Source organism: Cordyceps javanica, chromosome 4 (genome assembly GCF_051103115.1).
Source record: "Cordyceps javanica chromosome 4, complete sequence".
In the NCBI taxonomy this organism is placed as follows: domain Eukaryota; kingdom Fungi; phylum Ascomycota; class Sordariomycetes; order Hypocreales; family Cordycipitaceae; genus Cordyceps; species Cordyceps javanica.
The window spans coordinates 1165694-1188806 of record NC_139298.1 but is presented as its reverse complement, the minus strand read 5'-3'; the positions used below and the strand labels follow the sequence as shown (position 1 = coordinate 1188806).

Sequence of the window (23113 nt, the reverse complement as noted above, 5' to 3'; positions counted from 1 at the left end):
TGATGCTGGCTGAGTATTGAGAGACGGGAGCGGGGGTCCACCAAGTTCAAACTGGATAAGACGCAGCTGAAAACGAGGTTGTGGTTTTTTTTGTTCCTAGTTCTCTTTTTTCTTCTTTTTCAAAAAGTTCGGCAGGGCAATTTCGAAGACTCGGCATCTTTGTTTTCATCCGCGGACGTTACAGGGAAGCTCGCGGAAAAGACCATCACATTGAACTGTAGGGCCCGCAAAGTTTCTGACCGCCGCCGACTGGTCAGACCTCTTCCGTCTTAAGACTTCAGAACCACCTCCTTCCCGTCATATACGGCGCACTCCCGACGACACTGACGAGGTGGGAGCGCACGAATGCACAAGCGATTGGCCAGTCGATTCGACGAAGGAAAAGGGCGAAGAAAATGATGACCTCGAGAAGGTCGCTGACAGACAGTCTCTCAACACCACCATCGGCATCGTCGGTGGGGTCGTCCTCTGCGTCTGCGTCTGCGTCTGCGCCTGCGTCTGCATTTGCGTCCGACTCTGGCACCGTTCCGGCAGGCGAATCGTTACGTTTGCTATTCAAGGAGCTGTCGTCGGTGGCGGACCGAGAACCCGCGCAGCCGGCGAATGGTGAGGGCGAGCCCACCAGCAGTTCACTAATAAGTGGTGTGTTCTCTTCCTGCTCCCCATCGTCTGGCTCCTTTATCCGTTCCTCCTCTTCTACATACTGGGTAGCTTCGTCGCAGATGGCAAGGGCTAATAGTGGGCGGGCAACGAAAGACCCTAGGGCGACAACGTCAGGCAGTACGGCGACCAATGTCATGATTGTCAAGACGATACGCTCAGCTATGGCTGACATGCGGCGACCATAAGTCGTGCCATCGCAAATATGCATCCACGCATTTTTGTTGGCATCGCACAAGTGGCCGCCGACAGTGGACGCCATCAACGCGCCACGAGCGTCCGGAGGGAAGCCGAGCTCGTCTCAAGACAGGCGGGCCCTGTCCGTCCGGAACATCTCCATCTGCATTGCCAGGCGCAAATATTGGCCTCGACAACGACAGCGGGGTCACAATAAAATTGGACTCCATAATCCATTGTCGTCGCCACGAGGTTTCTCGGCCGCCCAGGCGGGGACCCCGGTAAGGTTTTTTTTTGATATTCGCGCTGGAAGAGGCTTCACACGTGGCGGATTCCGGTGGTTCGAACCCGATCGAGGTTTCTGCGGGTAGCGCGGTGTGGTTGAATAATGATATAATATGAAACAAATCACCCTGTCCATGTCTTTTCTTCGCGATTAAATCGATAAAACATGAACCAAGACCACGAGGCTTTCAGCTTGGCGCTCGCGCTAACGAAGTCGAGCCTCCTCGTCGACAGCGGCCCCACCATCCTCAACATCCCCTCTCCACTTGCAAATAATAAGCCAGACGGTCCAAACCAACTTTTTTTTTTTTTCCCTTCCCTCCCCATCGTCGTTCCTAGATCTTTTTCCCGCCTTCGCTGGTCAATCATCAACCTACTGAAACTGCTTCAAGAAAGCCGGGCCGTCTCAGTCCTGCATACACTAGCAACACATCCTTCCTCGAGGCTTGTGTCGCCGCAAACGCTACCTCGTCGGCTTCTTTCCTGTGTTCAATCTCGAAGATCCGGTCCATGTCGGCCTCCCTCCTCACCAACCATCTTCACTACGCACTCACGGCGGCGACGCATCGCTGCATGTGCCATTTTAGGCAATAGGAACCCCAGCAGGCGACTTGAAAGTCTTTGCGCTCTGCTGCAGATAAATCCAATCCGACCTATCGGATAAAGACTTATTTATTTTGCGACACAACCCGAACCCCTCCTTCAACGCAACCACACTTGACACCCCGCATCGTCATTCACCTGTAAGCATACCCAGACAGTTTTTTTTGGGGGCATCATGTCTCCCCTCACGGCTGTACACTCGAAGCATGGCCTTCGCGATGTCTGCCCCGGCTGACAGTCCCGCCTCCAGTGCTCGTCGAATGCCCGCGGCAGGAACCTCATTCTTGAACCGCCTCCAGAACGCCTTCCTCCGCTACACCGAAGCCGCTACTACCCCCCGCGACGACTATTTGTACCAGCCACTTGGACGAGCCGAGCCGGAACCGGAACTTTTGCCTTCTTCTTCTTCTTGGTCCTCCTCCTCCGCTGCGGCAGACCCCTCCAACATGGGCGAGATGCGCTCCACCACCCACTCCTCCAGCGACGAGGCCGCCAAGGCCGCGCCCGTGGCCACCACGATGTCAGCTGCCGCCGAGTTCAGCGCCGCGCCGAGCAGCGAGGGCGACTCGGTCACGCAGGGCATGCATATCCTAGAGACGCAGTCCTCGCATTGGTGGTCGTACATTACGACGCCCGACTTCTGGATCGTCGTCGCCATCGGCCAAGTGCTGGCACTGTGCATCACGGCCACCAACACCTTCACTACGTTTCTGGCCAACGCGCACACCAACATTCCCGCCTTCCAGACCGTCTTCAACTACATCTTGCTCTTCCTCGTGTACACGACCGTTTTCCTCATCCGCGACGGACCCCGCGTCTGGTGGCGCGCCCTGCTCAAGGATGGCTGGCGTTATCTCATCATGGCCTTTCTCGACGTTGAGGGCAACTATTTCACCGTGCTGGCGTATCGCTACACCAACATTCTCTCTGCGCAGCTCATCAACTTTTGGTCCATTGTCTGCGTCGTCGTCATCTCCTTCACGCTGCTCAAGGTCCGCTACAAACTGTTCCAAGTCATCGGCATCCTCGTCTGCTGCGGAGGCATGGGCATCCTGCTCGCCTCGGACCACATTACCAATAGCAACGGCGGGCCAGCCGAGAACCGTCTCAAGGGCGACCTGTTTGCGCTGCTCGGCGCTACCCTCTACGGCACCAGCAACGTCTTTGAGGAGTGGCTCGTCTCCAAGGCCCCCATGCATCATGTGCTCTCCTTCATCGGCCTCTTCGGCATGATCATCAACGGTGTGCAGGCCGCCATCTTTGACCGCACCTCCTTCCAGCAGGCCCACTGGGACTCCCAGGTCGCCGGCTGGCTCGTCGGCTACACCCTCTGCCTCTTCCTCTTCTACACCCTCGCGCCCCTCATTTTGCGCATGGGTTCTGCCGCCTTCTTCGACATTTCGCTTCTGACTGCCAACTTTTGGGGCGTCATCATTGGAATCCGCGTATTTGGCCTCACCATTCACTTTCTCTACCCCATCGCCTTTGTCTGCATCATCCTCGGCCTCGTCACCTACTTTTTGTCCGGCAGCCTCCTCGGCGACTCCAAGAAACCCTGGCTCGGCGAGAACCAGGAGGGCGGTGTCGCCGGCTTCGGCACGGCCAAGCTGCGCGCCATCAATGCCGCCCGGATCGCCCAGCAGGAGGCCGAGAACGGCTACCCCGCGCCTCACGCCGCCGCCGCCGGCGTCGGCGGTGTCGGTTTCATGGCCCGTGCTCGTGCGAATATGCAGAGGCTGTGGAGGAAGGAGGCCATCTAGACTGTTTGTTGTAGAAGCATACAGCCTTTATTGCTCTCAATCTTTTATTTTTTTAATCGTCAGTATGGACAAAGTTTTTAGGACATCTTTTGCGAAGCATAAATACACGATTTTGCATAGCTGTAGATTTAGATTGTAGTTATTATACCAACTTTTCCATATAGCCGTTCCATCCAGATTCCTGCCTTGACAAAAACTGGCATTTTCCATGTTCGCAATGGATTGAGGGAGACTACTGCAGCGTTTGTATTGAGAAGAAGAAATGTACAAATTTTTGTGTATGGTTTGTGCAAAGGGGGGTATATGTGATGTGTGCAAAAAGCAAAAACAAGAATAACGGGCACGAGCCCGAAAAAGAGACACTCCAGAAAACAAGGAAGAAAAAAAGAAGAATGGGAAAAAGATGTACCAAATGAGAAGAAGAAACCGGCCAGAATATGTCTCGCTTTTCCCTTGTGCATTAAGCCTCATCGGTCATGATCATACACGTGTCATGCTCGTATACTATACATTATTACTTGGCCGTCTCGCCCAAGAGTCGCTTGTCGTTGATGCGCATCAGCGTCTTGTCCTCGAGACCTTCCGTCACGAGGCCATCGTCGAGGAGAAACTTTTCCCGCAGGCCGTGGTCGATCTGTTCCGGCGCGCGGTGGGCGGCCCTGGGCGTCGTCGGCTCGTCGTGGTCATCGGGCCATAGAATCCGCCGCGCTTCTTCATCCGTCATGGGCGCCTCGTACAAGTCTCCATCGTCGTCATCGTCGGCTTCGGTTGAAGCTCTCTGCCGCGCCGACTCGAGGCTTGACAGGACCAAGTTGACCACGTCGGTGGCTTGCACGAGCGGTGCGTCGCGAGCCTCGTCACATGGCTCGGCTGGGGTCGCCGCCATGGGCATCTCGTCGCTCTCGAGGTCACTGTCCGAGCCTGTGGCCCGTTCATCATCGTCGCTCTCTACAGTCGCAGAGTCCGCCCTGTCGTCCTGCATCTGATCCTTGAGGTGATCCGACTCTGACTTTCGGATCTTGTCCTCGGCGTTGCTCACGGTCAGCGGCACTGGGTGCATCGCCGAGCCGTTACGGATCTTGCCCGCGCGCAGAATATTGCGCATCAGAAGCAGCTCGTACGTCTTGTAGGTCTCATAGAAAGCTCGGTTGACACGGGCTGCGGCATGCAGGTCTGCAATGTCTGGGATTGCGCCAAGTATCTGCAGCAAAACGCTTTCCGGAAACTCGGTCGCGACTGTGTAGCTGTCGTCTGGTGCAGCCATCCGGCCCAGGCCCGTGGCCACCTGCGATTGGGGCTCCAACATGGCGTGCTTCGACAGTGCCCAGCCGTGGCTCTTTCCGCTGATATCGAAGAGGGTAAGACCGGTAACACTGTTGTAGATATCCGCCACCGCTGTTCGGAAAGACGGGATGGGATCGCAGACACCACCGCGATGTACAGGGGCAGGAGGACTCGGCAGCAGTCGCAGCAGGTCGACAACTTGAGCCAAGCTCTTTGGGGCAAGCGACGCAACCGGCTCTCCTGTCAAAGCTTTGGACTGCGTGGCGGTAGATAGCATGTTCATATTATTGAAAACCGTCATGAGCCAGCCGAGATTCGTTGCGTCGCACCAGTGACTCCCTTTTGGGCATCTCGGTGTGGTTGTTAGAGCAAGTGTGGGGGTCTGCGGCGAGACATTGCCCAGACTTCCCCATATTGTTGGAGGCGGCTCTTCTGGCCCCGCGGCCACCGTAGGCTCGCTTGTCGGGGGTTTTGTATATTCTTGTAAAGCCGCGGTGCAGCACTCGTGGAGCTGTGCAATCTTGGCGGATCGCACAGCCCAGATTTTATCTTTGATCTTCTGTGGCCATGGTTTGCTTTGCAGGTCCTTCTCATCGACAAGATGCAGAATGGCGCTCTTGGACATCCTACTGAATAAGCCGCGCGAGCCGAATGCGTAACTGATAATGAGTAGACCGTCAGGCATGTCGTCCGCGCCCCGATGCATCCACTGCGGTAGCCACCGGTGCTCTACCATCAGTTCAAGTGGCGAAGTGCTCTTGTATCGTATTGAGCAATCTGCAATCGCCACAAATTGGTCAAAGCTAATATCGCGCGGTACATGCTCATTGTGCATGTGCGCTGCGTGCAAAAGAGTAGAGAGTGAATCGAGCTTATTCGTTTCTCTCTGCGGCATACGGTATAGCCAGGTCTCTGTCTCGCCGTTGCAGTAATATTTGGACCGTGGCGGGGGTAGTTGGGCGGTGATGTCTTCCGCATCGTGCAGAAGAAGGCTGCTCGCGTGGCTGGAGAACATACGTGCAAATATGGGTGAAGTCTCGGCTAGCATGTAGGATGAAACGCGAAAACGTAAGACTGGATCCTCGGGTGAACAACCAGCATGGGTATTTGCGAATTCTAGAACTGCATCTCCGCGCTCCGAGATGAGTATATCACGGACCTCCCGTGAGGGCGAGATGCCTGATTCGGCGGCTTGGACGAGTTGCCGGACAACAGTCAGCTCCTGCTTTGCCTTTTCATAGTTTCTGAAACGAATTTCATATCGAGGAAACTATAGCATATTAGATTACCGCCAAGACGAGGTGTGGCAGCAAACTTACGAATTGCGGGTCAGGAGCCAACACTCTGGTCACAGACGCATTACGCATGCGCGTGATGGCATCACGCCGAAATCTTTTGTTGTTGAAGAGTGCTGTAATCATCTCATGCGTCGCTTCTTTCTCGTAAGTCTTGTACGTGTCCTCCAAACTAGCCCGAAAGGTGTCATTGAGCACCTCGATACAGGTTCTCCAGTCGCGAATGGGACCCATCCACAGCTCAGTACCGTGTAGTCCTAGCCGATTACTACCACCAGCCGAAACGACCTCGGCGAGGCTCTTTCCGCTGAAGGAGCTTCGGCTATCGGGCATCCCAGGACTGAGCGGCGACTCGATGTATGAATCTTGGCGCAGTAGCGTTTCGTTGGCGGCGGAAGAGACACGAGGAGCTTTGATCTCCTCTTGCATGATGGCGAGACATAGCGAGGCGCATCGATCCTTGATTTTCAAAAACTCCTTATAAGCGTGATCGACATGACTCGATGCGGTCGGCAAGGAGCGCATGCGCTGAACGAGGGACTGCAGCTCGCGGCTATGGCTCTCGGGTTCGTGGAACGAGGCAGAGTCGCCCTGTCGAAGTGTGTACGTATCGGCCAGGTCGGTTTCGCTAGGTGTCGCGGTTGACTTGTGCTACTGCAACTTAGCGAGAGACTGGAAAGGCAGGAAAAGCCGGCAAAGAGAAAAGAAGTCCGCCGTGACACGCTTCGGCCTGCGTCAGTTGGCCCAAGAGCACATACCGGTGATGGGTAGGGATGATCTTTGATAGAGGGCTTGCGACCTCTCTTGACGAGTGCTGAAAGGGGACCCAACCGCGAAGACTTGGAGCGCTGCGGCGAGGACGGCCCGCCGCTTTCGCTGTTTGTCCTGGACTTCATCATGAGGGGCAACGAGCGCCTCAGAGGCCAAGCGCGCCGATCAAAGTCGTGTCTCGGCTGTCGCAACGGCTCGGGCAGGCCTAGTTTGCATCAACGCCTACTAAGGCGGCGATGAGCATGACTTGTTCCCCGGCGCGGCGAAGACGGGGGAAGAAGATCGGATCGGGGGAAGAAGGAAAGGAGAGCTGCCGCAAAACATTCAAAAGCAGATGGGACAAGAGAACTAGGCTGGTTGGCGTCAGCCCTCACTCTTGGCGGGCGACTCACCACAGCCGCAGCCTGCGCGCGCACGCTGAGCCTGTCTACACCTTGCACCTTGCCCTGTCCAAAGTCTGGCTAGGTCAGGGTCCAAAAAGACTGTTTCAATGCCGCAGCGTGGAAGGGGGAAAGAGGCGGCTGCGGAAAAAAAGAAGAGGGTTGCAACGCAGATCGACAACGGAGAAGAACGGTGCGACAGTGCACGAGGCTAAATAAACCAAGCTCTGGAGTTTGGTGCGATTGAGACGCGCGCCCCACTGAACAAGTGGGATGTGCAGTGGCAGGTCAGAAAAGAAAACAGGATGACAGAAGTTGCAAAATGATTTTCTCAAATGTCGACCGTTGCGCAAACGACGAGCAAGTTGAAAGAGATGGTCCAGGAGAAATAAGCATGCCGAAAATGGCATGCGAGGTGGCGAGGTCGTCAGCTCAGGTTGGGCCGGTCAGTCAGGCAGGTCAGTAAGGCAGGTCAACGTCGGAGTCTTGTGGAGGAGGGAAAACGGGGAAGAGGGGGGAGGAGACGCCAGAATGTGGGGGAGAGTACCTTGGTGCTTCAGTACCTACCGAGTGTACTTGGTAGGTAAGGTCCGGGCTTGCAGCTCAGCTGGCAGCGACAGCGATGAAACGTCGAGATATGATAGCCAATGACGATTAGAGAGAGTGTATGGCGGCGAGCTAGAGTACTCAGTAGGTGTTACCGGAAGGTCCTAGCCTGCCTTTGCATTTATCCTCGGGCTTCGGCTGTCGCAGTCGTCGACAAATGTGACAAAAACGCATGCTCGTGGCCTCCATTTTTAGGTACAATGCTTGAAATGCGGGGTCCTTTTGCTTGGTGCCATTCATCAGCTGGGGCTGGCCTGGTCCAACTCAGCATCTACCAAAGTAAGTATCGGCTGGGAACACACACCTCTTGCATAGATTGCAGACATCGCTCAAGTTCCTTGATGTAAACAATAATGTATACGAAAACACCCGACGCGAGTATTATTGACCATGACTGCGCCAACCCACCCGAAGAATGCTATTTACACTGGACATGGTAACCATGTACTTGTCTTGGTAGGTAGGTCGGTACCTAAGGTAAGTACCTGTATCAGTAGGTAAGTACCCAAGTACCTACGTACTTACCATCCCGTCACCTACTTCAGCCTCACTGCCTCGCATGATGATGCCCAGTCACCAGTCACCAGTCACCAGTCAAACTCCCCTTTCGCTTCAAGCCTGCTGCCTAACCGCATCTCTATTAATAACCTCATCCCAGCCCGTGCTTCCCGATAGGGCTGCGTCTGAATATCAAGGAAGCCTGCAATACGAGTATTAGCTGCGCCATCTCGCCATCCCCAGCCTTGATCGCCCCCCTACCCTCACCTTCTACCTACTAGCGGTTACCTTCCTCGACGGCCTCGCTTATACGCCATTCACGCGGCAAAATACACTTCAAAGCTTGTTTTGTTTTTGTTTGTTTTTTTGGATCAATGTTTCGTGTTTCTGCTGCTTCATATTTCTGCTGGAGCTGTCCCCTGCTTCTGCAAATATCCTTCTATCCCGCTTCGCACTTGGCACGTGTAAAAACCCTTCTTCTTCTTCTTCGCTCTCGAGTCGCCTCGGCCAATATGTATGCATGTGCCTGTCTTCGCTTGCTCGTCTTCTCTTCTCAGAAAAAGTGGTTCCAATAAACAAACGCCTGCCTCCCATATAACTGAGCGCCAGTTCCTTTGCCTGATCTACCAACCTCCTTCCCAGTTCCCCTGACCTCGTGCCACTCTCTTGTGTGCAAATGCAAATGAGATGCCATGGTAATCCTGTCAAATGCGTAATCTTCGCAACTCCGTTCCACAAAAGTAAAAAAAAAAAAAGATATAAAAACAATGTCCAATTTCGCATGAGAATTCAACATCTCATCAAGCTCATAATGAAATAGGAAAAAAAATGAAATGCTTATTGGTGTCGTGAGCCATCAGCAATGATCAGACAATGGATATACCGTCATACCATTTCCAACATTCGTGCCTCTCACAATCACCCACCCTTGCGCTCGGAGTCATGCTTGGGCGGTTGCTCGCTGTGGCTGGACACGTTCAAGCCACTCGGGCCCTTCTTCCGCCGCCCGGCTTTTTGCCATCCGCCATCGCTTTCGCTTTTGGCACCTCGTACATGCCCATTTTCTCTTGGCGGGTTTGATTTCTGCGCCGGTAGGTTCGATTTCTGATTCTTGCCTTTCTGGTTATCCTGACCTCCCGAATGCTTTTCTGCCACTGGAGACTTCTTCGACTCGGTTCCGCCGCCTTGTTTCGGCCGCAGTGATATCTCATGCGCAGAGCTGCTATCATTTTTCCGGTGCATCGTCGGAGACGGGGTACGCGTCTCGTAAACCGGGGAGAGGTGCGCCATGTCTATCATTGAGGCTTTGTTGAGGCGATTGTCCCCCGTAGCCAGGTCCAGGGGCGCAATAAGCCCGCTTGAGGTGTTTCTCGATGCCAATCGCTGCCGCCCGGATCCTGGTCCCTTGGATCCAGCTGTCACATTCGTATTCGCTCCGGGTGCAGGTAGCCTGCTGTCCTGCGGCAGGCCAGCGAGCCCGCGGTAGTAAGGATGCATGGATGCGATCCTCTCTCTGAATGAGGTGTCGTCTGCTGGGGGTAGATTTGATGACTTTCCCGATCCGTTCATGACAACCGGCGAGTAGTCTTGGGGTTGATTCGTAGGCAGGGTGCCCATCAGTCCTGCGCTCGCGGGGTGGGGCGCAATTGGCAGACCGACAACGGGTGGCTGGATATGCAGCGCGCCTTCGAAGCCTAGTCCGTTCGGATGTGCAAGCTCTTGATTCGGCACAAACGCTGGAGCATTGTAGTTTGCTGCCTTGCCGCTCGAACCGTTCACGACGAGTGGTCGTGAATGGTCTTTATCCTGACTTCCAGAGAACGGCGCGCTGGGAAGTGGCGTAGATGATGTGCCAACAGAGCGTGCCCGTGCATGACCAAGGGGCGATGGGGACCGAGAGGCCCTCCGCATCCTTCTATCGAGAAGCGTCTGCGGTAGTTGCTCTGTAGAAAGCCGGCGCTGGCCAGCGCTCGTGGACGCCATGTCACCAAAGGCAATATCTGAGGGAACTGTCTGCTGGCTGGCACGCTGCTTGGTTGGGCTGAGGCTTCTAGCCATAAAGAAGCCGCCGGATTGGGCATCGTCTGATGTTGGCGACTCCGTTGTAGTTGCTGTAGCTTTAGGGGTCTCGTCAAAATCTTTGTCGTCGGAAATGAAGCTTGGAATGGCTACTCCGTTCACACTCTGCGTGTAAAGCGGTGGACTTGCGGCGGAATGCCCTGTCATACTATATGATGCTGGTAATTGAGGCGTAGCCTGGGCTTGCGACCGAGATGCAGGTTGTGACTGAGATCTCAGCGAACTGCTGGAAGCACCCCCAGCCTCCGCAGCCGTTGATCTATGCAACGAGCGCCGAAAATCTTGATTGGAGTGACTCGTCGTCACGGGTGACGAAGGATAAGTGCCATAGCCTTGTGCGACAGGCTGGTAGAAGGCATGGCCCAGACCCATATTGTACATGGCGTATATCTCGGGTCGGATAGGGGCCGATGCAGGTGCCGTGTCAAATGAATTCGTCCGCGAGCGGTCCGATGATTGCTGGCCGGAGCTTGAGCTGCCAGACATCCTCTGCTGCTGTTGAGTCATGTTCTGATGCTGCAAGAAAGCCGGCGAGTTGGCGTAGAGATGAAATTGTTGATATGCCATCTGTGTGACCAAATCTTGCTGAGTATATTGAAATGGGAACTGGGGGTTTTGGTACCACGACAAGTCCTGCGCCATGTTTACAGGCGCAATATACATGTTGGCATCGTACGTCGCCGGTACGCTAGAAGAGGCGCGTCTGTTAGATCCACCACCGCGGAAGTTGTTGTTGTGGCGATTTCCCCTATGATTGCCACGCCCACCGCGGCCGGAATGGGACTGTGACGAGCTTCGTAACAGGACAGGTCGAGGCTGGGGCGCAGGCCGCGACCAAACACGCTCTTCCTCCTTCGGAAAAACGAACTGCTCGCAAGCTTCGGGTAACTTTCCCTGTGAGATGAGGTCGAATGCTCGTCGAAGCTCAAGGTGCAGACCGCGGAACGAATATTCATCGGCCGTATTGCCCAAGTTTCTCGTCGTGTTGAAAGGTTCCTCCACGCAGAGCTGATTATTCAAAGCGTAGTTCCATTTCTTGTCCGATTTCGTCATAATTCGACCGAGTCTCACGGATAGGACGTGCTTATCGTAATCAAATTCGTGTGCGTAAAATCGAAAAAACTGGAAAAGCAATTCGGCTTCAGATGATTTATTCTTGTTGCCGTAGCCCTTGATCTTCTTCATGTTGTCGGCGAAGTCGCCTACAGAGCCATCAGGTTTAGGCAGCTTGTATGGCAACTGGTGCAGAGCGGGAAGAACCGGGGGGTTGCGCAGTTGTAAAAAGGCAATGATCAGGCAGATCCAGGTATATGAGCTCAGCGTGCCGCCGAAGGCTAAAACCGGTCAGTGTTTTGCTTTTCTGACAGAAATGATTGCGTAAACTCACCCGCATCGTTGACTATCCGTTTTCTTGTCCAGTACTTGATGATCATGGCCAACTTCCGTACTCGGGGGTCTGCTTCCACGTATGTGCGGACCATTCGAGTGTTTTCGAGCGCGACCGTGTTGTTGACGTTCATATCACAGGCGAGACCAAGTTCAGGGTCCCATATTTTGACAATTGGAACTTTGGCGGCAGAGATGCAGACCACCTTTTCCATTCCTCCTGCGAGCGAGTTAGATATGGGTATTACCCCACGGATCGGAAGAGCACATACGTCGAGCAAGCAGATCAGCTATCATGCAGACACCCTCCAGCTCTCGCCAGGGCGTAGTTATGCAAATGTCGACTGGTCTTCGTCAGTGGTTGTCAGGTTGCACGAGACAGTTGGGAGAGTCATACCATCGGAAGAATCTGAGCAGAGTAGATTACCAGAAGAGCCAAACAGATTGACTTTGATATCGTGACCCGGCCATTCATCGTTGAAGATTTTCTCCAGCCTTTGGACTAATCGTTTTCGGTTCTCTTCGACTTGTGCTGTTGGAAGCAGCTTGTCGTAAATCTCCTTCATATCTTTGGCAAGTTTCTCTTCCTCGTCTTCGCCCAACTTGGGGGCAACAGTGCGCATATCGAGTTTCTCAAGACGGTCACTGCCAACGGAGTATGGTATTCTCCTTCTGGAATTGATCTGAGCAGTTTCATACTTGCATCCGCCGAGCCGTGGCGGAAGAGGACGCAACGAAGGTAGCGTGCTATTCGTTTCCGAATAGGCTGAGCGTGGTGAGTGGTTTGTGCCGGCATTCGGGGAGGGGTCGCGGGACTCGAAAGAAAACTGCCTTGCGTGCTGGTGTGGCGTGGAAGGGACGGAGCTCGAGTGTGTCTGGCCGTGAGGCGATGTAGAGAGACCGGCAGCTCTCTGCGCCCAGTTTTTGGACGACTCCGCCGGCGGCCTGGCAGGCATCTTGGTCGGAGCGTCTTTAGAGGTTATAACCAAACGGTTCTTTTCTGGATTCTGACTTGATCGGTTCCCATTTCCCGATGGCGTGGTAGACTTGGCAGGCGTGTGTTCCTTGAGCGATGCCCTACTAGAAGTACGCGATCTCGGCGCAGCCTGAATCGGAGGCGAGGTGACGACGGGAGGGAGTGGCGGCGTCTGCAGGCCACCACCCCTCGTTGGCGAGATGAGTTTGTTGTAGTGGAGGAGCTGTGCGTGGTAAATATTTGACTGCTGAGGAATCCAAAGAGGGAGAAACTCGAGATGCGTCGGAAAGGGGACCGTCTGCCCAGCCGAGGCTTCCTGGGGCCGGTCTGGAGTGCTCGAGGGCGATGGTGCGGCGGCCGGTGACTTCCAAACCTGTGCGGGATAAGACTGTTTAGATTCGGATGTCGACGTCCGGATGTCCATGAAGAAGAAACGCCCGGGCCGAATGGTTCGCAGGCAGCGGCGGCGGGTGGCGAGCAGCTACAGGGAGAGTGGGATCAAGACTGGACCGAAGGAGAAGACGGACGAGGCTGGGAGTTGCAGGTATAGCGGTGCTCGATACCAAAGGAGTTACTGCGCGGCTGATAGATTTGTAGCGTATTTATCAGCATGTAGCGTCGCGGGCGGCGAATGAATTCCTGTATAGAATAGTGGCGAGGTGGCAATGGCAGGCGGAGGAGAGGGCAGGTTGACCCAAGTCGTGATCGAGGGGGGTCCCGCCTCTAAACTCGGCCACGGAGAGGGATAACTGTAGGCTGTGGCGAACAAGGCGAGGGCTGCACGGCGGCCCGGGTCATCGAAATCGGGGTGCGCCAAAACCAGCAGCCAGTGATGAGCGGCTGGGAGGCAGAGGGAGGCTCACGGAGGCGGCGAGTCGAGAATGAGCGGCGATGACGGCGGGTAGTCGAAAGGGGGTTCACCCGGAGGGTCCCAGACAGAAGGCGCGCCAGGATGTCGAGAGTCGGAACGGCGAGCGCTGAGCTGGCGAAAGGATACACACTGCAGCCAAATAGTTGTCTTGCACAAAAAATACGACCGGGTGAGAAACTGTGGATGGGTGGGTGAACGGGCGAACGGACGACGAGCGGTGTCGGGGGTAGAGTCGTCAAAAACGCCAGCCCAGCATGAAGATCTCGAAGAGCCAGAAGAGGATGAAGAGGTTGCAGAGTGGAAGCAGGTGGTGGTAACTTGCTTGGTAGTGGCGGCGGTGGTATAACTGGGACCGGGCAAGGAGCAGCAGACTCAGGTTCAGTCAATGAATCAAGAGTGGCGGCGAGACAGACAAGGCGCAGGGACATTAGTCTTTGGTTGGTTGGTACTACGTAGGTACTCCCATCCACTACCTTGGTGGGCAGGCAGGTAACCTAACTAACTTACTTACCTATCTTCTAGGTACCTACCTTAGTACTACCTAGGTAGGTACTATCCCACCCACCACTGGAGGCATCTATCAGTAGGTAGGCTGGTAGGATAGGGAGGTAACTACTTAAAGGTAACCAAAAGCCACGGAAACCCAACCCGAGCCCACAATCCCACAATAGAGACAGGTACCTAAGTAGGAGCCCGCGTAGGTGGGGGATGAATACTGATACTTAGGTAGGTACCAAGGTACGGAATAGTAGTACGACGGAGGTGCAAAAGGCGAGGGGCGCCCCATGAAGAATAAGAATTAATTTCACGCCTTGTTTGGTTGATATCTAGATACCTCGTATTGCCAATCAGATCTTCTAGCAAGACTCGGCTGTACTTTACTGACCGACGGATTACATACCCAAGTCATTAGTCAAGTTGGTCCCCCTACTTAGCGTCATCTGGTCATAGTCGGCATGACTCTTGCGGTTGGCTAGTGGCTACCTGAGTAGGTACCTGGAAGAAGAGAAGGGATGGTGCCTGGAAGCCCTGTGGTGCTCGTAGCCGCCGCCCCCTTTATTAGACACGCAGCCAGCCACCCACACAGACTGGAGAGTTTCCTCGAGATGGAAAGCTCCGACTGGCCGGCCTGCTACCAGTAAGTACTGGATGTCATCAAGAAGTATACAGTAATTATGCCGGCTTGCAGGCGGCTGTCGTGGAGATTGCGGTGGTGTGGTGGTGGCGGCGGTTTTGCTACTGAATGTGCTGGACGTATCTACTTTGGCCAGGTGCATCTAGTTAATCAAGTCCTCCCTAGGTAAGTACAGTGGTGTAGATGCCTACCTACTACTTACCTAAGTAGTGTGTACTGAGGTAGGTGAGGTACTTTGCCCTTCCCAGGCACCGCGCAAATCAAGGCAGAGGTGCAGATAGCAAGTAAGTACCTGCCTGCATGGCTGCAGTGTGGCACAGACTGCTGAGTCCTCATGCGCATCATTCGACCTGATGTCTCGTGTGTAGCCTGTAGGTCCTTGCCTGACTCTTTTTCACCCGCAGTTGATGCTCGTCGCGCCGCACGTCCGGCCAATGCCCAAGACAAGTAGCTACATTTAGGTGCCTACCACGTAGGAAACCATCCAAGCAACCAAGGCGCCCATTATCGACGCCCCTGTCTGGGTAACCTGAATACCCGACAAGTACCTAGGTAGGTTAGTAGGTGCTCGCGGTAGTCAACTAGATAGCAACCTTATTATAGTGAGCCCTGAGCCTGCGACAAGTGTAGCACAGAAACCTTGTGCGCCCGCGCCACGCACGCTGCAGCGCCCGTTGCACCGTCTACCACCAGAACCTGTCCGCCACACAAAAACGTCCCAGATCGCTCACAGGTATACACCCAGCATCGTCCGGCAACTGCGCCTTTTACCACCTCGTCAGCCTGCGCTGAAATCTCCTTCACCTTGTCGCCGTCGTCTTCCCGCTGCGTCTTTCAGCCCCACCTGGTCTTTGCCGTCCAAAACTACCTACCCAACCGCCTGCGTCACCGTCAACTGTATGTACTGTGTGGGGTACAAGTCGCCAGCAGTGCCTTGCCTGCACTGTGGAGCTGCGCCGTGCTACACTGGAACCTTGCACAGTGCGACGAGCCCTCAGGCGTGGCACTCGGGCGTCTCGCTTTGACAGCACCACCAACACGGTCAAACAAACCGCCGTTGCACCTCGCCTGCGCTCTCGACATATACACAGGTGCTGCGGAACAAGAACCTTGGCTCATCGCATTGGTAAATTCGTCTATTTTTGTTCAAAGTTTAATTCCTCCATGTGGCCATCACCGCGGCTCGATCGCGGGCGCAGGGGTCTGCGGATTACTGATTTCTACTCAGCATTAACCTCCGGTGAGACGAACAAAGAGCCTCTACGGAGTAGTCTCGGCCGGAAAAACATCTCACGGTTCCCTTTTTCCCCCCGTGTCAATACTCCATCTGCACCGGGATCTCTCTTGTGTGACGCTATCCGACGAACAATAGGAGCGCTCGAGGCACAAACCAGAGCATAAATCGTCCGAGATTCTGGGGTTGGGCCAGCCCAGTCCAATACATTGCGGGCGCTCCCAGCCAACATGATTAGATAAGTCGACCGTGACTAGTCAAGACACGGGCACGCACATTCGCACATGCTCATCGTACCCGCAAAGGCGCGCAGCAGGACCTGATCGCCCATTCCATCTGCAGGAACAGCTGCGCGGATGTCAGTGTCGGCTTGTGGTCAGTCCCGTCAGAAACGAAACATGCCTTCCCCACCATGCGCTCATCTCTTGTAAATTGGACCGAACTTCCCGTGCTCTCCCCTCGGAGCACGGGCCAGCTCTTTAATCTCTCGCAACCTAATGCTACCTCGATCATGGACTTGGGGGCTCCGGCGCTTGGCCAGCCAGCCAGGGTTTTCTCATCTCTTTGTCTATCTGAATCCGGTGGAGAGGTGGGTTACCGAGGGGGTCTTGGGGGTGTCATGCGGCGGCACTGAAATCTAATAACACCAATCTACCCCTCGCAACGCCACCAATCTCCAGAGCAGCAAGGGTCATCAGCACTACATATCGAAATGCCTCTTTATAATTCTGCGACGTCGAGATGTTCTCTAGACTAATCCGTACGTCATGTGCGACTGCATATATCCAACTACATTTCACTGTACGCGTTCAGCGCCAGCTGACCTCCCAGATGAGCATACAGCACATTGCCAGCTGGGATTTCTCCCTTTCTGATCAGGTCCATCATGCCTGCAAGACTTTTGCCTTCGTAGACGGGGTCTGTGATGAAGGCCTCTGTTTGAGCACCAAACTTTATCGCCGCAATGGTTGTCTCGTCAGGGATGCCATATATGCCAGCATTATATCTCTCATCCAGAACAATGTCGGCGTCAGTAATGTCATCCTCGCTGAGGCCAATCTTGGCCGCCGTGAATTTGGCAATGCGCAGCACCTGATCAAACGTCTGCTGCGGTTTGCCTGACGCATCGATGCCGATGATCCTCCGCGCCGGCGACCCGCCCTTCACCTGGCATAGCTTGAAGCCGGCCACCATGCCGGCCATGGTCGAGCCCGTCACGGCGCAGACAATGACGGTGTCGAAGAAGACGCCCATGGCCTTTTCCTGGTCCTCCACCTCAAACGCCCAGCGAGCAAAGCCCAGGCCGCCCAGCGGGTGGTCGGACGCGCCCGCCGGGATGTAGTACGGCTTCCCTCCGGACGCCTCGATCTCGCCTCGCAGATCCGCCAGGGTCGTCTTGTGCTCGATCCCAAACGCGGATGCGTCCAGTCGCACGTCGGCGCCCATCAGCCGCGACAGCTGGATGTTGCCGACCTTTTCGTAGCCCGGGTCCTGCCAGTCCACCCAGTGCTCCTGGACCGTGGCGGCCTTGAGCCCGAGCCGGGCGGCGACGGCAGAGACCTGCCTGGTATGGTTGGACTGGATGCCGCCAATGGACACGAGAGTGTCGCAGCCTTGCGCCAAGGCCTCGGCCGCGAGATATCTATGGGGAGCGTGGCCGGTCAGTCAGTTGGGGGGGACTCGCACCAGGCACGTAAACTTGGTCGTCCGCACATACTCTAGCTTTCGGGTTTTGTTGCCGCCATACGCGAGACCGGAATTGCAATCTTCTCGTTTGGCATACACATTGACCTTGCCGCCGAGCGCCGCGGATATGCGGGGCAAGGCTTGGATTGGAGAAGGCCCAAACAGAAAGTCTTGCTTGGGTATGCTTGCAAATGGTTCGGGTAAATTAATGAGGCTCATGGTTGTGGATCTTTACTCTTGCTTCACTTTTGTTTCTAACTTTTATTGTGAGGAAAATCAATACTCCAAAGGTTCAAGCAGAAGAGTAAAAGCGAATGTGAGGGGGGCAGGTAGAGCCCCTCTTACAGCTTATATACGGTCCGGGGGTGCGCCCTCCTGTAGTCTGGCCACGTACAGATGCACATCCCTCTTGGCACAAGACGATAGAGACTGGCACTGGTCTGCGATTGATCCTGCTGGCTGGATTGGTCAGTTAGGACCAGGTTGGCACTGATTGAAGCGCAGTGTTTAGTTTGCAGTATACATATGGAGTACAGGGTAGGTGAATAGTTCTTGCTTAATGCCAACTCAAGTTCATCATCACATGAAGGACAATTATGTTTACTGAAACCACGAGCTTCATTCGTCACGCTCTCGGAGGGGTTGATACTTGAGCCAGCAAAATCTCTATGCATCGTCTTGATGTGAGAGTGAGAGGCGAAAGGGTAAATCAGCCAACTGCCATGGGGGTCTGCGTAGAGTATAGAGGTCGTATTCCACAGACATACAGATATTTCGCATGCTTTTTTGAATGACCATGCATGACTCGCCTTGGGCATCCCCAGTGGTCAGATCAGATAGGATGCGATTGGCTCTTCAAATTCGATAGAGGTGCACGCAAGTTTCACGCAGACGAATCCGTCTCGTCACATCTCAACCCTGATCAGCGGATCGGCAGTTGGTAAGCTAGCGCCGGCCCGGCTGGGGTTTAGCTCGGCCTTGACAACTGGGAGAGGCTTGTGTTTGTATAGTTTTTTTTTCTTTTTCTTTTCGTTTTTATTTTATTTTTCTTAGCCCGAGCGTGACGTCGTCGTTCGCACACGCACACCTCACTTGCTCCGGCAGGACCTTCTCTTCTTAGCTCAACCCATTTTCTTACCCCGGGGCAGTGAGAACCGCATGTCGACAAGTATTTTCCATCTTGCTCTGCCATCACCAAGATTTCTCCCCCGCATCTCTTTTCCCGTCAGCACATCCACCAGAATGCGTGTCGTCTGATTTGTTGATCTTTTTTTCTTCTGGCGCCGAAGCGGTCACGAGCCTTTTCGACTATTCGCCCTCGGCTCATCGCATGCTCGGCCGACCGACACTTCAACCCCCCCAGAAGGCTGAGCGCGTTGCGACGCTCTTCTTGCTCCTCCCCCTTTGTGTCTCTAGGTTACGGCATTGAAACTTTCCTCGTCCCGTGGACCGTTACAAACGCGCACGATTGGAGAGCTTGCAAGTGAGCGGGAGAGAGACACAGAGAGAGAGAGAGCGAGCGAGCGAGAGAGAGAGAAAACTAGATGCCTCGGCCAAGCAAAATGACCATCACTCTACCGGCCGATCTCAAGCGTCGCACGAGCTCCTCCGGCTCGTTTCACGCCGGCGCACCGATCCCCGGCGTCGTGGGTCGCCGTTCGTCCGTGCACAAGTACCAGACGTTCCCGACTGAACCGCCGTGCACGCCGATTGGTACCATCCCGGGCTCCTCCAGGACTGCCTCGAGCGCGAGCTCCATCGCTTCACTGCCGTCATCGCCGACCTCCTCTGAGAACCAGCCCGCCGACGCCGACGCCGACGCCGCCGCCGAGACACCGTTGCCGGTGCGGCAGCTCCTGCTGCTGGCGTACTTGTCGCTGTGCGAGCAGACGGCGCTCAACTCCCTCGCGCCGTATCTCCCAGAGATGGTCGCCTCGATGCCAGGTATGGACGACGCTAAGACGGGCTTCTACATTGGCGTTATCGCGAGCTCCTTTGCTCTCGCTCAGTTGTCGACCAACTTTGCCTGGGGCTACTCGTCAGATCTCATTGGCCGCAAGCCCGTGCTGCTCGCCGGCACCTTTGCCCTCATGTGCTGCTTCGCCGTCTTTGGCCTGTGCCGCCGCTACTGGCACATCGTCGCTGTCCAGGTGCTCATGGGTCTGCTCAACGGTAACGCCGCCTGCGTCCCGACGGTGCTCGGCGAAGTCACGGATCGCTCCAACCAGAGCCAGGCGTTCGCCTATCTCCCCATTATCTACTCCCTTGGCAGTATTACCGGCCCCGCCGTCGGCGGTTTTCTTGTCGGCCGCCTGGCCCCTGACGCGTTCCCTTACCTGGCGCCAAACCTGGTCAGCGCCGTCATGCTCGCGACCGGGTTCCTCGCCATCCTGCTGTGGTTTGAGGAGACACTGGACGCGGACGAACGCGGCCCGGGCCGGCCCAGATGGCTGCGCAGGCTCGCGAGCTGGTTCGGGAGGCTTGGTGGCAAGGCAGAGCCGAACCGACGGCATTCGTGGAGCACACGATGGCCGCACGGCCAACAGCAGCAGCAGCCGCAGCAGCAGCCGTTGCTTGCCCCGGACGCGTCATCTGACGACGAAGACGAGGTGGATGGCTTGAATGAATACAATGGCAATAAATCTGGACAACCCAAGCAGGACATCTGGAAGGAAATCTTCAACCACACCACGATTCTGCTCCTGAGCACCTACCTCATCTTCCAACTCTCCAATATCAGCTTCAACTCACTATTCCCGGTCTTCGCGGCGGCGGCGCCCCCTACTGGCCGTGATCTTAAGCCCGGGAAGATAGGCGCGTTTCTGAGTGCGGCCGGCGTCACGACCATAGCATTCCAGGCGTTCGTATACGGGCGACTGAGGAGCAAGATGGGAAGCCTGGGAACGTATCGATATGCTTTGCTCGGTCTCGCAGTAAGCATGATCCTGATGCCCTGGGTAGGCTACGGCGATGACGAGCCGCTCTTTGGCATTGGAAGCGGCAAACTGTGGCTGTATATCGAACTATGCGTTGTGCTCATTTTCAAGAACATATGCTCGGTCGGTGGTCTGTCTAGTGTCATGCTTTTGGTAAGCAAATTGTCCTCTGCAAATCACGTCATTGAAAGAAAATTACCTTAACACCTGTGCGCAGATTACCAATTCCGCGCCGTCGCACGCCAGCCTCGGCACTCTCAACGGCCTTGCCCAGACGCTTTCTGCACTGGGGCGTAGCGTCGGCCCAATTGTGTCTGGCGGGCTGTTCACCATTTCTGTGCGCATCCAACCCAAGGGCGAGGCACTCGCATGGACCGTATTCGGCGGTCTGGCTTTCTTGGGGTTTGTCGCGGCCCTCTTTGTTCGAGGCGACGGTCTGGAGAGCGAAGAATGGGAAGACGAACACAGCCCTCCTCAAGAAAGCGAGGCATAATTCTTCACTCAGAAGGAGACGCAGGGTTAAAAAAAGATAAAAAAGCGCATTATCTGACATTATGACTGAATTATCACGGAGCGTTTCATTTGGGGATAGCGTGGTGTCTTTACTTGGCTCAGTGTCCACGGACGGGCTTTCAACGGGAACCGGGCGTTTACTAGTTTCAAACAGCATCATTATAACGCCTCCAACAAAAACGCCTATATCAAAATGGTGCAAAAAAAAAAAAAAGGTCTCATGCCGAGTTCATACGCCGTGACTGTCTATTGCATACGATCCAAATGTCTATCCAGTTTATACCAACGCTCCACAATGATATCCGGGCCGTCTCAAATGCATCGCACGAAATAACAAGATCAAGCACAAGCAAAGCATCAAACAAACGTCAAGCAAACAAACATCAAGAGGAAAACCAACCATTCATCGCAAGAATAACGCCAGTCGTTCAATCATGATTATTCTCGCATATCCAATTGCAAGACCAAATGTTCCTCCAAGTTCTGTTCTTCCTCCAAGGAGCTGCTCTGGGCTGGTCAGTACCACGCCGGCGCCGCAGGCCAGTGCTTGAGCATGACGGTGACGGCGAGCGTCCACTCGCGCGAGAAGCAGGTGCTCAGCTCGAGAATGTCGTCGTCGCTGGGCACCAGGCCGCCCCACATGCCGGGCTTGGAGGCCTCGAGGACGGCGTAGGTGGCGATGAGGCCGTCGTCGCGGATGCGCGTGAGGCACAGCCAGGCGAGGTTCCAGGAGCGGTTGCTGCGCGGGTCGGCGCGGACGCGGCGGTGGGCCTCGGCGACGAGCTCCGCGCTCGCCGGGTAGCCGCGGGTGAGGCCGCGCAGCTCGCCGAGCAGCTGGTGGCTGGTGACGTAGTGCACCCAGGCCTGCGTCATGGGGCCCTGGAAGGCGCGCGCGTCGTCCGGGCTCGTGCACGAGGCGGCGGCGCGCTCGATCCGGCACAGCTCCGTGATGGTGTTGACGCGGTGGTGCGTGAGCGTGTCGACGAGCTGCCGGACGTTGGGCGGCGAGGGTCGTCGTAGCCCGGCGGCGGCGGCGGCGGCGGCGTCCACGCGCGGCAGTAGTGGTAGTGGTAGTGACGGCGGCGGCGGCGGCGGCGGCGGCATCGAGGTGGTGTCGCTCGACGCAGAGGGGCTGCGGTGGCTGCTGCTGCTCCCGTTGGACATGGCCGGCGAGGGCGCCGCGTGGTAAGGGGAAGAAGCGTCTTGACGGGATGGCACGGCTCCAAAGGATATGGGACGTGCGGCTTGCAGCAGCATGGTGTGTCGCTGTCCAGCGAGGCGTGTAAGCGGGTGGTGATGCGGCGTGGTGCGTTTTGGAGTGCGTTTTTGTATTTTCATGTCTCATGGCACCGACCGGGCTCTCTATCCTAGAATGGGACGGACTTTGGCGTTTCTCTGTTTATGTAGAGTTGCAAACACCGGTATGCCTCTTGGCCAAAAGAGGCATCAACATGTCATTGAGCCTTGGGGAGGGGGGCCTCTACGGAGAGTGTTGACGACTGCCAAGTGAGCCGGCGGCAAAGGATACTACCTCAAACAAACACAATAAGCCACAGGTACGGCATAAGAGATCTCATAAACAACCCACAACAATGAGGAATCTTCGGCTCTGCGGCCGTCTCATTGGTAGCGGAAGGCTTATAACGCGCCAAGCGGTTGGTTTTCTCGAGGCGGAATGAGATGCAAATCAGCCCTGTGCTAGTGCCGGTAGACGGAAGAGCCGCATCCAGAAAATAAGAAAAAAAAAAAAAATAAAAAAAGGTTTGGCCCTCTGGCGCGGGGAGAGAGGAGAGCCGGAGCGAGCCTCGTTGACCGGCCTGCCCGATCCAGTAATCAACGGCCGGCGTGAACGAGGTCAGCCGGGTATACTTTTTGCTGGGCGGTGCAAGAACTAGTTGGGCAATGTCAGAAGTAATCAGCCTCTCTGACCATCCACAGAGGACAAAGAAAGAAAGAAGCGAAAATTATGTGCCGCAAG

At 55.4% G+C, this 23113-nt stretch overlaps 7 protein-coding genes across 7 annotated transcripts; 2 read left to right on the top strand and 5 right to left on the bottom strand.

The window, feature by feature from the left end:
- Positions 1 to 277: 277 nt before the first annotated feature.
- V2A60_006243 (uncharacterized protein) lies at positions 278 to 922 on the bottom strand (the record flags this gene model as incomplete). Its single annotated transcript, XM_083257540.1, has 1 exon — positions 278 to 922. One exon carries the CDS (start codon positions 920 to 922, stop codon positions 278 to 280), a length of 645 nt encoding a protein of 214 aa, XP_083113666.1.
- Positions 923 to 1943: 1021 nt separating this feature from the next.
- Positions 1944 to 3485, top strand: V2A60_006242 (uncharacterized protein; the record flags this gene model as incomplete). The annotated part of the gene is made up of 1 exon (XM_083257539.1): positions 1944 to 3485. One exon carries the CDS (start codon positions 1944 to 1946, stop codon positions 3483 to 3485), a length of 1542 nt encoding a protein of 513 aa, XP_083113665.1.
- A 514-nt stretch (positions 3486 to 3999) lies between these two features.
- Positions 4000 to 6960, bottom strand: V2A60_006241 (uncharacterized protein; the record flags this gene model as incomplete). The annotated part of the gene is made up of 3 exons (XM_083257538.1): positions 4000 to 6039; positions 6089 to 6715; positions 6823 to 6960. 3 exons carry the CDS (start codon positions 6958 to 6960, stop codon positions 4000 to 4002), a joined length of 2805 nt encoding a protein of 934 aa, XP_083113664.1.
- Positions 6961 to 9237: 2277 nt separating this feature from the next.
- V2A60_006240 (uncharacterized protein) lies at positions 9238 to 13184 on the bottom strand (the record flags this gene model as incomplete). The annotated part of the gene is made up of 4 exons (XM_083257537.1): positions 9238 to 11732; positions 11786 to 12004; positions 12057 to 12128; positions 12182 to 13184. The coding sequence occupies 4 exons, from the start codon at positions 13182 to 13184 to the stop codon at positions 9238 to 9240; spliced, it is 3789 nt and encodes a 1262-aa protein (XP_083113663.1).
- Positions 13185 to 16789: 3605 nt separating this feature from the next.
- V2A60_006239 (uncharacterized protein) lies at positions 16790 to 17905 on the bottom strand (the record flags this gene model as incomplete). Its single annotated transcript, XM_083257536.1, has 2 exons — positions 16790 to 17642; positions 17718 to 17905. 2 exons carry the CDS (start codon positions 17903 to 17905, stop codon positions 16790 to 16792), a joined length of 1041 nt encoding a protein of 346 aa, XP_083113662.1.
- Positions 17906 to 19248: 1343 nt separating this feature from the next.
- V2A60_006238 (major facilitator superfamily domain-containing protein) lies at positions 19249 to 21115 on the top strand (the record flags this gene model as incomplete). Its single annotated transcript, XM_083257535.1, has 2 exons — positions 19249 to 20775; positions 20840 to 21115. The coding sequence occupies 2 exons, from the start codon at positions 19249 to 19251 to the stop codon at positions 21113 to 21115; spliced, it is 1803 nt and encodes a 600-aa protein (XP_083113661.1).
- A 536-nt stretch (positions 21116 to 21651) lies between these two features.
- V2A60_006237 (uncharacterized protein) lies at positions 21652 to 22392 on the bottom strand (the record flags this gene model as incomplete). Its single annotated transcript, XM_083257534.1, has 1 exon — positions 21652 to 22392. One exon carries the CDS (start codon positions 22390 to 22392, stop codon positions 21652 to 21654), a length of 741 nt encoding a protein of 246 aa, XP_083113660.1.
- Positions 22393 to 23113: the final 721 nt, after the last annotated feature.